At 35.5% G+C, this 14,666-nt stretch overlaps 1 protein-coding gene across 1 annotated transcript; it reads left to right on the forward strand.

Annotated features, from left to right (window-relative positions):
* Nucleotides 1-11,027: 11,027 nt before the first annotated feature.
* On the forward strand, nt 11,028-13,827 carry LOC143633434 (putative WRKY transcription factor 48). The gene is made up of 3 exons (XM_077101752.1): nt 11,028-11,722; nt 12,746-12,889; nt 13,153-13,827. Exons 1-3 carry the CDS (start codon nt 11,355-11,357, stop codon nt 13,649-13,651), a joined length of 1,011 nt encoding a protein of 336 aa, XP_076957867.1. The 5' UTR covers nt 11,028-11,354; the 3' UTR covers nt 13,652-13,827.
* The last annotated feature ends 839 nt before the right edge of the window (nt 13,828-14,666 follow it).

A 14,666-nucleotide genomic window follows, 5' to 3' on the forward strand; every position in this document is an offset into this window, starting at 1 on the left:
AACGGTTAATCCTTCTTGACTGTGTGCGACTGACTGTTTAATAAATACCTTATCAAATACTACTCTAGCCAATCTCATTGCTACTTAATTAGTCTTACGTGTCTAAGCTGGTTTTACTTCATTGAATCATTACCGGTTAGTTAATCGTTACTCGTTAACCTTTTAAAGGTATCTTTCATAATTTATCAAAGTCCAAGGGCTAATATGTAATTAAATAATTCTTTTCTAAGTCCAGGGACCATTCTGTCTTTATATTAAACTCCTAGTTCGTTACTTTGCCCTTAACGAATTGGGTAAAGAATCATCCTCTGATTCTCTAAGCTCCCATAACGAACTAGCTAACGAATCACCCTCTGATTCGCTAAGCTCCCATAACGAACTAGCTAATGAATCACCCTCTGATTCGCTAAGCTCCCATAGCGAACTAGCTAACGAATCACCCTCTGATTCGCTAAGCTCCCATAACGAACTAGCTAACGAATCACCCTGTGATTCGCTAAGCTCCCATAACGAACTAGCTAAAGAATCACCCTCTAGTTCTCTAAGTTTCCTTAGCGAACTAGCTAAAAAATCACCCTCTAGTTCTCTAAGTTTCCTTAGAGAACTAGGGGTAGGTCAGGGAACATTCCCTGACACCTTTATCTTTTCCGGCGCCGCCATCGCCGGAAAACCGCGTTTTCGCCGAAAAAACGAGATCTCACTCGTTCTTCCTCCGTTTTCATCGTTTTTCATCCCGTTTGATCCAGATTTGATCTAGGGTGATCCCTAAACTCATCTTAGGTCCGGTTTATACCCGATTCCACCCGGATCTTGTGATTTAAACGGTTTAACGGTGTCGGCTTGTCGTTTCGTGACTAAATCTAACGGGTTTGAGTATAAATAACATCATACTATCATTACCTCGAGTCGGAAATCTTTTATCCTTCTTCTTCCTCTTGATTTCGGCTAGAGAGAGAGAGAGAGTAGGATGAGAGAGAGCTAAGTGTGTGTTTTGGTGGTGTATGGAATATGTGTGAAATGAATGGAAAATGGGGATTAAGGTTTATATAATTATGGATCATGGGCTTAAGCCCATGGTCTCTTCCTTCCTTCCCAAGTCCATAACCCATATCCATTACCCAACACTAGCCCGACCCATACTAGCTTCTACTCTATTAATTATTCCTGACTAACTCGAGTAAACTTTCCCACAGATATTATTTAATTTAATTATAGTATTCTTAGAAATTTCGGGATGTTACATTATTTAGTAACGACCGTTCGAATAATAAATGAGGCAAAAGAAAATAAACGGTTCGGGTATCGAATTTGAAAAGTAATGAATGTTACAGGATTCACAACTTTTGAAAATTTCGTCCCGAAATTAAAGAGAAAGAAAAAAAATAACCTAAAGAGAGGAAATAAGTATCAAGAGAAACCCCCCATTTTTCTTACATATATTTAAATAACACATACTTTCGAGTGACCCGAATTAAAAACGGAAAATATGATAAGGACACTTATATATAGGATGTACCAGCGGCGTATCCACCATGCCCTTATCACATCAATATTGTATCGTTACCTCAAATCACCCTAGGTTCCGCGTTATGACACACAACTGTATTCACCATGAGTTCCATGCGAGGATTTCGATAATTATGCGGGCACTCATAATTATTTAGGTCGTCGCATGATGCACATGGTTCGTCCTGTTGTGCTATTTGAAAACAAGGGTTAAAGAAAACTTTTTTTTAATCGATATCATTTGATCAAGAGTAATGAACTACAAATTGAATGAAAATTGATGAACATAATTAACTAGTAAAATAAATAACAAAATAACGAAATTGTTGAAGTTAACCATCGAGAGTAATAACAACAAAATGAAATAAACAGATAGAAGAAAAATTTGAAATTATATAAGTAACTTACACATACGATGTAGAGAAAATACTTGAGATGACGAGAAAATTCACGTAATAATAAATAGGTTCAAACAAATCACATGACTTATGAGTATAATAATAGATAAGGTTTAAAACCAAAATTATAAAATCTATGAGAGGAGGTAAGAGTACTATGAGGATGAGGTGAGTTTTGAGGGTTTGGGTAGCCATGTATTAAAATATCAAAATAAAATTTGTACATGTGACTCCTATTAGATAACTATGTATCAAGGGTGTTCAAAACCGGATATCCGAAACCGGATATCCGAACCTTTCGGATAGTGAAAATCACTATCCGAATCCGAATCCGAAACTTCGGATATCCGACATTCAGATATCCGAAATTTCGGATATCCGAACGTCGGATATCGGAATATCTGAAAAAGAATTAAAAAAAAACCTTGTTTTACTAATAAAAACCATACATCTTCTTATGAATTCAAGTTTTCAAATCCAATAAATCAAACATAAAACCAATCAAATAACAAGTTTCTACATCCAACAAACCAAACATACAACCAAATAACAAGTTTATAAAGATGATGGATGGCGACGGGTGGCTGGATGGTGACGGGTCTGGTGGAGTGGTGGTGCTGGATCTGTGGGATGTGGCTATGACTGTGAGGCTGTGATGGTTGGAGACGGTGGTCGGCCACCGTGAGTCTGTGATGGCCGGAAGCCTGGAAGTGGCGATGGGTTAATATGAGAGAAGGAGCGCTGCAGATTGTTTTAGGGAGAGAGAGCGCTGTTAATATGTTAGGTGATCTAGGGTTTCCTTCTTTCCTTATTATTATGTACAATGTAAAATAAAATTAAAAATATTAAAAATAAATAAACCGGATAGTTCGGATAATTTGGATATTCGAAAAATCTGAAAACTGCTATCTGAATCCGAATCCGAATTTTCGGATATCCGAATTTTCGGATAGTTCAGATACGGAGTCGGATAATTCGGATACGGATTCGGATTCGGATTCGGATAGTTTTGAACACCCCTACTATGTACAACACATGTTCATAGTCCCAATTTCCAACACGTTTGTAAGGAATTGGTCATAAATAGTTTATGATACAAATACGATACTATTAGATAACTATGCACATCACCGTGCACATAGTCCCGGTAATTAACAGGTCATAGACCACTTAAATCATGATAATAAATTGTGTAATAATAAATAGTGCACTAAAAGAAAAAATAAGAATAAATGAGTGATTGAACATCATTATAAAGAACCATAATTTTCATTCATAACAAAAATGGAGATTTAATGAAGTCAATACATTAGATTTAAATGAAAAGAACTAAATAAAAGAAACGCCTTTTGCGTACATGTCTTCATAAATGATTAGGCTTAGACTTGGAAACCGTTGATGTAACACACTTGTCCTTGAGTAGCTTGGTTACTTGAGGTTGGTGGGTTGATTGGGATTTGGTTGACTTGTGTAACATCCCAAAACTTTGGTCCAAATTTGACAACTTAGTAAAGTTGAATGATCAAAATTTTTCTTTAAAATAAGTAATGAGAAAATTAAATAAAGAAAATGAAATCATTCTATAAGGAAATAAAAATATCTCATAAATAAAGTTATATGTTAACAATATGAAAAAAGGAAATTCCATCCCACATTGAAAGATGTAAGAAAGTGGAAGATTTCCACATGAGTATAAATAAGGAAGTTAAAATCCAGCCCACATGGAAAGTGGTAAAGATTTGAAAACTTTTCATAAAGAGATAAAATTTCATAGTAATATTCTTTTATGCCTAGCATGCACCTAGTGGTCCTAGCGGAGGGTGCGAAGCACCCGACGCGCACGCGCACGGGCACGGGCTCGGGCGCAATGTGGCGCTTTAATGGCGCACTTTGCACTTCGCACGCTCGTATCGCCGAGAGCCGCCTTAGTATTTTTGGACAATGTGAGTTTGACCCAGAAGTGACAAGCTAACAAAAGACAAGGGAGCAAAAGTGAAATATTGAATTCAGGAACTCATCGCGCTACGCAATGAGCCAAGAACACAGGTCATCGGACACATGTCAGCACGTGGTATGGCGGCGTAAAATATACCGCGCCGCGATACGCGACGGCTAAGGAAGAGGACCCATCGCATATCGCGATGGGATCCAAAATCAGCTATAAAATGTGGGGTTCACGACTCATTCATTCCACACACCAAACCTTTCTCTCTCTAGAATATTTTCTCTCACTACCTTGGTTTCCGTGCCAACCCGACAATTGTCACCTCGTAATCCGTGCCATACACCGACGTTTTCTCGAAGTACATGCCAACTTAATAACCCGACATTCTATCTTGAAGTACGTGCAAGACACGACGACCACCATATGTCGCCTCGTTTTGCGTGCCAACCTCGATGTTCGTGTCAAGCTCTGAGGTTCCGACAGTTTAAGCTCTAGTACGGGTTAAAGAATAGAAGTGCTGCTCGATCCATCTTAGTAATCAAACTTCGAATAACTGTGTAAGGTAGGGATCCTGCCTAAGTGATTATGTTATTATTATATTACATGGCTTAGACCATAGTCAAGGGTATAGCCCAAACCTTGATCATAATTATGTTTACATAAGCTTTAAACATACAAAGGATTATAGTAATGTTTTTTCACAATTAAGAAACACAAAGTTTACATTCATAAGGTTATATAGTTTCTTCATGATTAAGAAACATAATATTTAACATACAAAGGTAGCAATCAATGATTAATGTATCTTCTTGAAGAAGAAACAGATTATAGATGTTTCTTCATAAAGAAGAAACTCAGCATATGATTAGTCAATAGACAGAAAGACTACAGGTCTAAATATTTTATTCAAACAAATGATCAATCAAGGTTTAAAGCTATCAAAACTAGACTAAAGGTCTATAGCCGGATCAAAAGACGATCTTGATATTTATATACCTATTTTATTATAGGTCAGTCAATCAATCAATCATTCATTACAGTCAAGGTTTCAAACGAGACCACCATATCATTCAGAACAGACAATCACAGGCGAATACGTTCAACCTTTTTATATAACGTGAATACGTTAACCTTTTTAATCAATCAAAACATATTTATACTCGATAAGATGAACATGTGTTTGTCTTAACGAGTCAGACAATGTTTCATGAGATTATGCGATCTCTAAACGTTATAATACAAAGTAGAGAATAAAATCAACTCAGACCGAATACACATGTGTCTGGATCCAAACATAACTGTTCAGCCTAATCATTCAAAGGCTACGTCGCCGCGGGCTAACAGTCATAACTAGTTTCCCATTAAGGGCTACGTGGCTCGGGAATAATTGTGTGTGTAGGGCAGTAGTACATAGATCGGAATTAGAAATGCTTCCGCTAAGCTTGTCGAGAAAACTATATTTGTATTGTAATGTCATTCAAATGTTTTATAGAGTCATACATGTTCACCAGCATATAACTGACGTATTTTTCCCCACATTTCAGGGAAACAGATTAGTAAAGGTAGCAAGGAATTATAGACATTCATGGAGTGCGATGGTTGCGGTTGATAAGGCCGGAAGAAGACATGCTACAATGACGACACGTGAAAAGTTTATTATGTTTTGGAAAAACAATTTGTATAACTATGTGAAATTTCGAGTTTTGTGAAAATTCTTGAGAATACAAGAATAAATTTTTAATAACCTTAACTTATAATACAAAATAAAATTTTAATAACCTTAACTTAGAGTATTGATGAAATTGATAATTTGAGAAAATAGTCATTCTTAACAAAATCAAAAAAATCAAACAAAAATCTTATCGTTGATTTAAGAGAGTGATCGTCACATGACCACGTTTGATACAATGAGGGTAGTAGATTCGGTTTCGTTTGGTGTGATATGCTTTGGCTTAATAAGTTCCACACCCTTACTAAACACTCCAGGAAGGCAACCGGGTCTTTTGATTGATTGAGATTTATGTGCATTGCACTTCCTTAGGCTCGCAAGCCTTGGTGTCAAGTATTCGGTAAACAAGTGTGTTACTCTTACAGTTTACTACATATCCGTCACACAAATCTTTCTCAATGAGAGGGGAGTGAAAAGGCGGAATTTCTTAAGGAAATTCCCATTTTTTACTAAAGTTTGAAAACAATTTTGAGAGTGAGGAATAGCCTCGGATTAAGTGTGTGCTTTTGTGTACAAGAATAATATTAAATCATTAAATAGTATTTAAGCTACTGCAATCAATAATATAATTAAGGGTGCAAACATGTAAAGGCACATCACCTATAGGGACCCTAAGCATGCTACTAGGCCGTTATATCTAACCACCTATCTTATAGCCTTCGGCTCTGATACCAATCTGTCACACCCCGACCAAAGGTGGAACATGCTGGGGCGTAACGTATTGATTTAATAGTAGCTCAAAAGATACTAATAAAAGCGACAATAATTATTTAATTTCATTAACATTAAAACAAGTACACAAATTCAATATACAGAATAAATACATCATACTTTTTGGGTTTAGAATAAATATTCTATGGTAAAACTAATATTTTCAGTCTTGATCAATGTAAATTACTTGTACCTGTAGCATGTATAAAAATATTGTTGTCAACACGAATATTGGTGAGAATACATAAGTTTTAGTTTTGTATATATATATTTATATATAGAAATCACAATTCATATGTAAATGATGAGTATTACAATTCTTATGAAAATGTAAACAACTAAATAGATGTGGACCCATTCTTATTGATACAAAATCAAAGTACTTGGGTAAGTGTACGATCATACTAGATGAGGATGAGATACCAACCACCAAACATAAAATAAACAATTAAGCACATAGAGCATTATCATAGAGCATGCAATAATCATACATAAACATATATTGAATTGTGTTATAAATAGATAAATAAATAAAATGAGTAATTTAAATAAGGTATATATGCCACCCCCAAAATTTAAAAGATGAAAAAGGGGGATATGTAAACTCACCTTAGAGATAAGGTAGATGATAGCTGGGAGACGGGTAAAGTGAACAAGTTAGTTAGTTTCCGCGATGAGACCCGATGATATGTCCTAATTTTAAATGTACAACTAAAATAAATACTCGTATGCTATAAATGAACAAGACTCGATAAAAAGGGGTTTATAACGGGTTTGGGATTTATAAAGAATGTAATATATTTTTTATACGTTTTATATAAGTCGAAATTAAAAGCGTAACGATTATTTATTCTCAAAAGTTATTTATTGATTTTTTTAGTATAAAGTTGCTAATATTAATATATAATCATGTATTTAAACGAAAAAAAACTTATTTTGACAATCGGCTCGTTTAGACGAATAAAACTATTCTTAGTTTAATCCTCTTTTTAAAATTTAGGTTTTAAATCTAGAAAATATATATTTTTATAAATATATGTAAAACTTATATGTTTATATTTACGTACGGAACATTAATCGAGATTTACTTTGAAGGTTCAATGGGGTTTGGTTCGTTAAACAAATAAATATAATATTAGCTTTTATTATTAATCTAGTTGAATACTAATGTGTAATTAAAACAAAGGAGAATGAAATCAAAATAAAGAAAAAGAAAACCAACAAAAAAAATCGGTCACCCAGGGACTCGAACCCGGGTCTCTGGGTGCTACGTGACTTAACATAAGGTGCACCAGCCAACTGGGCTGGTGGCTAACACGCTTGTATGATGGAAACGAAAATATTTATACACTAGTTCAAAACAAAACCCGATACATATTATAAACCCTAATCGATCAAACCCAAAGTTGAAAGATTTACACCCTCTGTCAATCAAAATTGACAGAGGGAGTTGGAAACATACAACAGTTACTTCTATCACGTCCGAACTGAATGAGAACGTATGATTAGGGTTTTCGGCTGAAATCGCACTTAAACGTGATTCAAACGACCTCCTGGGTTATAATTGATATGGGGTTTTGTTTCGTGGTTAAGATATGATGGCGCAGGTCGATTTAATTGACTTATTATCGTTTATATAATGCGTTTTGAGGGTGGTTCAGCCGCAGAGTGTTAATGACGAATTGGTTGTCACTCGCTGTCAATTTCCGTTTATGTGATGATTGAACGCGTAATTGGCTCCTTGACGCGTAAGGATGGTCAATTCCGTAATTAACGGCAGACTTATGGATCAAAAATCACAAGGGGAGGGGGTCTTGGATGCTGACGGGAAGAGAGGGAGAGAGGGAAAAGGTTTTGGGAAATTTTGCAATATAGTCCCTGGTCTATAGGTGTGTATTCAAAAGTGGTAATAAGTTAGTTAGGGGGGGAGTATTATTGCATATTGTTCATAGTTATTATTAATAAATAATTAAACGAAATATATATCCTTAAACGGGGGGGGGGGGGGGGGAGGCGATAATTTATTTAGTAACGACCGTTCGAATAATAAATGAGGCAAAAGAAAATAAACGGGTCGGGTTTCAGATTTGAAAAGTAACGAATGTTACACAAGTCCCCCCTCCCTTCTTATTTTTTACTCAAACAAATGAACACAGTTTGATCTCTTCTTTGATACAAGTTTTATTATAGCTGAATAGGGTTTCGTTTCTTGATTCCCACAAGCTCTAACAAGCCGTTAGTACACCCCCCCTACGCTTATATTACCTTTTTTTTGTCGCTCCTAAATTCTATGCAAAACAAGTAGATCTTGGACGTTAAATGAGAAAAATGTGCGTACATTACACCAATTAGTAACAAACTGCTAAATAAATAATAGTAGCAAACAAGCAAGAATAAGTAAATGGATAACATATTATCGCTCATTACCACATAGCGGACACCGGGTTTTTTCTTAAAGAACCCCCATCCTACATAGCGTGTCAGACGTATCTAGTCTTCCCATCTTCGCTCTCCGCCCAAAAATGTCAACTTGTAATGATATCCACTTATTTCAATCCAACACGAAGTTAAAACTGGAATTCTGCCATTTGGCATTGTTGGTCCGACAAGATCTAGCGGTAAACAACCCACTGTTATTTAAACCCCAAACCCATTTAACCCCGTGCATGTTCCTTAATTTATGTTCTGGTAATAGCTCAATGCATTCCCATAGCTCTTCCACCTCCTTCGGTGTGAAATGTTCTCAAGACCAACTCCAGTCCATCCTTCGACGACTCATTTCTAGTTTTATCCCAAACCAAATATATTTTGTCTCTTTCAAGATTGAATAAAGGAAATCTTGAGCAAAGAGAAAAATCAAGCAAAAGGAGAACTTTTTCACATCCCTAACCTCCCCTTTAATCAAAATGTTAAGGGCAATGTTGTTTTGTAGGAGCTTTCCTTCAATCATATAGATGTTATTCCAAACTTCAAAAAACAGGGATTTACACGAAATGTGTGGGTTCCCCCAGCGTTAAAATGGATACCTATAACACAACCCTCCTCCATAGTCGTTCCAGTTCGAATTTAAATCTCCACCACCATTTAGCTAGTAAGCTTATATTTAAATCCCTGAGGGAACCTAAAAGACAACCCCCTTCTCATGTAGCTAGTAGCTAGCTTAGATTTAAATCTCTCTAGCTAGTTGCAAAACATTTTTTTATTTAACTATTTATCTATACATAGTATCTTATTTTAAAGGAGTATTGGTTTCATACAATTCTAACTATCCAATTGGCAAATATAAGTCCTAGCTATTAAAATGGCAAAATATAATCCTAACTACGCATGTGGGTACAAAATTAACAGAAACTAAACCAACCATTACTTTTTGGTGACGTGGTAGCTGTCTTGTCTCTTAACCAGCTGATAGGGATGGTAAGTTGTCTCTTAACCAACTTACGTGGACGATGACAAGGTAATTGATGGGGGGGGGGGGGGGGATATAAGTATTCACCACCACCACTCATGAAAATAAAAAACCACCACTCCACCACTGACAACCACCATCTCCTCCATCGAAAGTGACCCAACTTTTTTCATCGGTGATCTGCACTGGAGCTCCTCCCCTGTTTTGTCGTTCATCCCTCCCACTAACCATTCACCGACCAATTATTGGTCATCGATTCCATTAATTAATTCCATTCAATCTATTCCTGTACAAATTCCCAAATATTATTAAACCACTCACTCATGGTGTTCTTTAAAGAGGTTAGGTTATGTTGTGTATAAAATTAGGGCTATCCACATCATACGAAAGTGAAAACCAGCTTGTTGAAACAATTGAGGCAATTGCTCATTATCCACATCATACGACAAATTACCCACAAATATCTTCGCATCTTCCGACGACTCAACAAACTACTTTGCCTCCGTCTCTTATTCAGTCTCTCCATCGTCGGAACTAGAATTGGAATCTTGAACCGGAGTAGTGGCTTCCCAATCTCCGGCGGAGGCGGATTCTGGTTCGCTGGCTTGAAGCATTGATATATTGTCGTCAACTTGGGATGAAAGCAGGGTTACAATTGGGGAAAAATTAGGGGTTTTTCGAATTGGTTATGATTTGAAGGGAGTGGAGAGGTGGAGTCTAATGAGTTTGAGAGGAATTGAGATGTGGTGGTGGTGGGCTTTGGCGGCGAAGATGATCGGAGATGATGAAACCCTTAACAATGTATTGTGATGCAAAACCCAAAAAACCTTAACGGTGGATTGGGTGAATTGGACATGCAACGACTGTTGGAGATGCTGGTTAACTCTCCGGAGACTCATTTGTAATTATTGACAACTCATCGTCACGTCAGCTGGTTAATCACAACTCATCATCCCCCGTATGTTGTTTAAAAGACAAGTCAACGACCACATCACCAAAAACTAACGAATGGTTAAGTTTTCGTTAATTTTGCACCCACATGCTTAGTAGAGATTATTTTAGTAGCTGAAACTTATATTTATCAATCGAACATAGTTAGGATTATATGAAGCCAATATTCATATTTAAAAATATTCGTATTTAAAAATTTATAAATGCATAGATAACACTATCTCTTCTAAATTCCATGATAGCCTTTGATTTCAATCATGCATAAATTAATAAGTAGTTATTATTTGTACAAAATAAAACAACATTTTAAAAACTCACGAACAACAATTGTTTTTAAAACAAAATGCATATACCCATCATACATTAAAAAATATAAATCAATACAACTTTGTTTTGGATGAATCAACTTCATAATTTTATATATTGATTATTGAGTGATTGAATTGAAGACTATAATAAGTAATTAGGGGGTCAAATAAAACTTATTAACAAGAATTAGGGAAGCAAGGTGTAATTGACCCTACCTAAATTCCCAAACAGTCACCCCACACCCTTCTCATTTTGTATTCTATAACTCCACTTTTGTACTACAACTATCCAAAAAGCCCTCTTCACACTATACTCAAAACCAACTACCTCTCCTCTCTCTCTCTCTATATTATTTGGAGAGCCTGCAAGTGAAGAATAGATGCCTTTGATCAGTCCATGGATCAAAGAAACCAGAGTCAAAAGAATAGCTCAGAGAATTCAAACATAATGGCTAGCACAATATTTTCAGATCAGAATATTCCGGCTGTCTATGATGGTGGCTTTTTTGATATGTTAGCTTATAATCAGGACTATGGTGTGGCGTCTCTCTTTGATTTGCTTCAACAGCCTGCTCCTCCACCGATATCCACCATGCCGGAGACTGCTGAGATGGCGAATACACCAACGCAGAACTCGTCTTCCATCTCATGGTCTTCAAATGAGGCTGCGAATATTGATGATCAGGAGAATAAAAGATCTGATGAAGAACAACATGATCATCATGATGCTGATGATCAAGAAAAGAGTACTACTACTGACAAGCAGTAAGAAAAGAACCCTTTTTTTCTTTCACTTTTTAAAACACTTATGTGTGTTTTTATTCTTGATTAATATTTAATTTTTAAAAACATTTAAGGAAATCAAGATCCTGGTACACATATATACATGTGTCTGCTAACTATGTCTATTTTGCACACAAGCTTGTATGGGTTCTTCATCAAATCCATGATCATTACTAAAATGAATATCAAGAAAACATTTTTTTTTTCAAAACTAGCACACACTTTTGGGTATTTCTTGTGTGTGTGTTCTTGGTAACTAATCGTTCATTTTGTACAAATTGTTTATTTTTCACACACATAAGTTTTAATGAGTTTGTGTGTGTTCTTCAACAGATTACAGATCTATGATCATTGCTAAATAAATATCACGAAAACATCTTTCTTCAAAACTAGAAAACACTTATGGTGTTTTGAGTGTGTATTGATAATCAGTACACGGTTTTTGTGAGTTTGCATGTGTTTTTCATCCATCATTGCTAATTGCTAAATGAATATATAACAAGAAAACATCTTTCTTCAAAACTAGCACACAGTTATATATGGTGTATCTTGTGTGGGTATTATTGACTACTGATAATCAACCTTTCAGTTTCTACTTATCGTCTATTTTTCACACTACACATGACTTTTTATGAGTTCTTCAGTCCTTTCATTGCTAAATAATATCAAGAAAACAGCTTGTTCCTCAAGACCAATGTTTATGTGTAATTTCCAGGTATTAATTCGGTGGTTTCTGACCAACTAAAAAGGAAAGAAAACCACTTTCTAGTTTCACACATACTCGGTGTTTTTATATTCAAGATCTTTGTTTGACCAAGAAAAGTTAGACCCTTTTCACACACATATACACACCCAAAGGTGGATTTGATGAACTGAACAAGTCTTTTATTTGATGAATCTTTATTCTTTTTTTATATCTTTATTGTTTATTTCTTACAAGAGTATTCTTTATTTGATATGGTTTATTCTTGGACTAAAATGTGGTGGTTTCATTGTGTTGCGTAGGTTAAAACCCAAAAAGAAGAACCCAAAAAGGCAAAGAGAACCAAGATTTGCATTCTTGACGAAAACTGATATTGATCACTTGGATGATAGTTATAGATGGAGAAAGTACGGTCAGAAAGCTGTGAAAAACAGCCCTTTTCCTAGGTATACTCTCTCTCTCTCTAGATTCCATCTCTTTCTCTCTCTACATCCTTCTTTTTTGTTACCCTAACAAATACTACGCATTCATGCCATGTACTTAAAGATAGTTGGCATATATATATATAGTGCTTTGTTTCATAGATAAAGTAGGGGTGTGTTACTTTTAATTGCATCCATGAATCGTTGGCATGGTATCAATATAAACACACATACATATATGATAGGTTTCTTAAAGATTGAACCGATTTTATTTTTGTACAAAATAGGAGTTACCATAGGTGCACAAGTGTGGCTTGTGGAGTGAAGAAGCGAGTGGAAAGGTCATCCGATGATCCGTCGATCGTGATCACAACTTATGAAGGTACCCACACTCACCCTTATCCAATGACGCCTCGGGGAAACATCGAGATCTTGTCGGAAACCACCACCGGTCATGGTGGATTAATTAATGGTGGTGGTGGTGTTTCTTCTTTTCTTTTAACACAACCTCACTATCAACACCTACAACCACAACTTTTACCCTATTTCCATAACCAGACAATACAATCATCTTCTCTAAGCTTTAACACCACTAATGCCCGTGCCCATTCATCATCATACTCACATCTCCTTCAAGATAGACGTTTTTGCCCTTCTTCTTCGTCTTCTGCTGCTGCATTGATTAGAGATAATGGACTACTTGAGGACGTTATCCCATTCAAGTTCCGGAAAGATGAGCCCAAAGAAGAACATAACCGAATTAAGGAGGGGTTCGGTAAAAGTTAAGTGCTTTTCGGCGATCCTTGTTATCTTATGCACTAACAATGTATGATGATCAGTTTTTGCATGTTAATTGCCTGGTTTTAGGTAATTAGCAACACCCATTTCATTGTTGCGTAGGTAATTTCGATCATGGATCGGTGTACAATGACTAGGGTTTTTTTTTTCTTTTCTTTTTTCCTTTTGGTTAGCTAGCTAATTATGGAGGGGATGGCTTTGTTGATGTTGGTTCTTTCGTTTGTTCGTTGTACTTGCCAGACATTCTCCATATTTTACTATGGGGATTTTAGAACATATGATTTTGTACATCTTATTAGCACTTACAAGTTCTTATGTTGCGTACAGTTGTCAAATTAGCTACTTGTTTATACATAGTTTTAGTTGGCTGATTAAATTTGTGTCACAATTTAGCATATATCCATAGCAAGCACCTAGCATTTGTGTGTATAATGCATGCATACAATACACACACATATGTACATCTTTGCAACATACATATATAGGCATTACATGTATAAATGGTGATCTAATAAGCATGTTGAGATAGACGATAACTAGTGGCGGGTACAGAAATTTTTGCTACGAGGGGCACAAGATTGATTGTGTTAAAAGTGGGTCGGCTCAATGAGGACAAGGGCGATCAACCATTTTGGAGGGAAAAAACAGAATGAACTTTTGGAGCACGTGAGGATAAATTTGGACTTTCCATCTTTAAAAGTTAAAACACATTCTATATTTTATATAATATAAACATATAATAATTAAGTGGCAATTTGAACCCATCTCTATGACCTTCAGTGATGAAATCGAAAACTTTTAATCACAATGCCACAATATACTTTTTATTCATATGTGTTTCGTGAACTTACTAAAGTAATTAATGATAATAGGGGGTAACAAATTATATTTTCAAAAAGAGCTTTTTAAATATAATATTTTATATAATAATAATGTTATTTAAAAAAAAATTAAAATTATATTAAAAAATTAATAAAATAACAAAAGCAAACAATTAAGTTTA

Source organism: Bidens hawaiensis, unplaced genomic scaffold, assembly GCF_021521415.1.
Source record: "Bidens hawaiensis isolate Kalapana, Puna unplaced genomic scaffold, B.hawaiensis_p1.1 tig00006734_1, whole genome shotgun sequence".
Taxonomy (NCBI): domain Eukaryota; kingdom Viridiplantae; phylum Streptophyta; class Magnoliopsida; order Asterales; family Asteraceae; genus Bidens; species Bidens hawaiensis.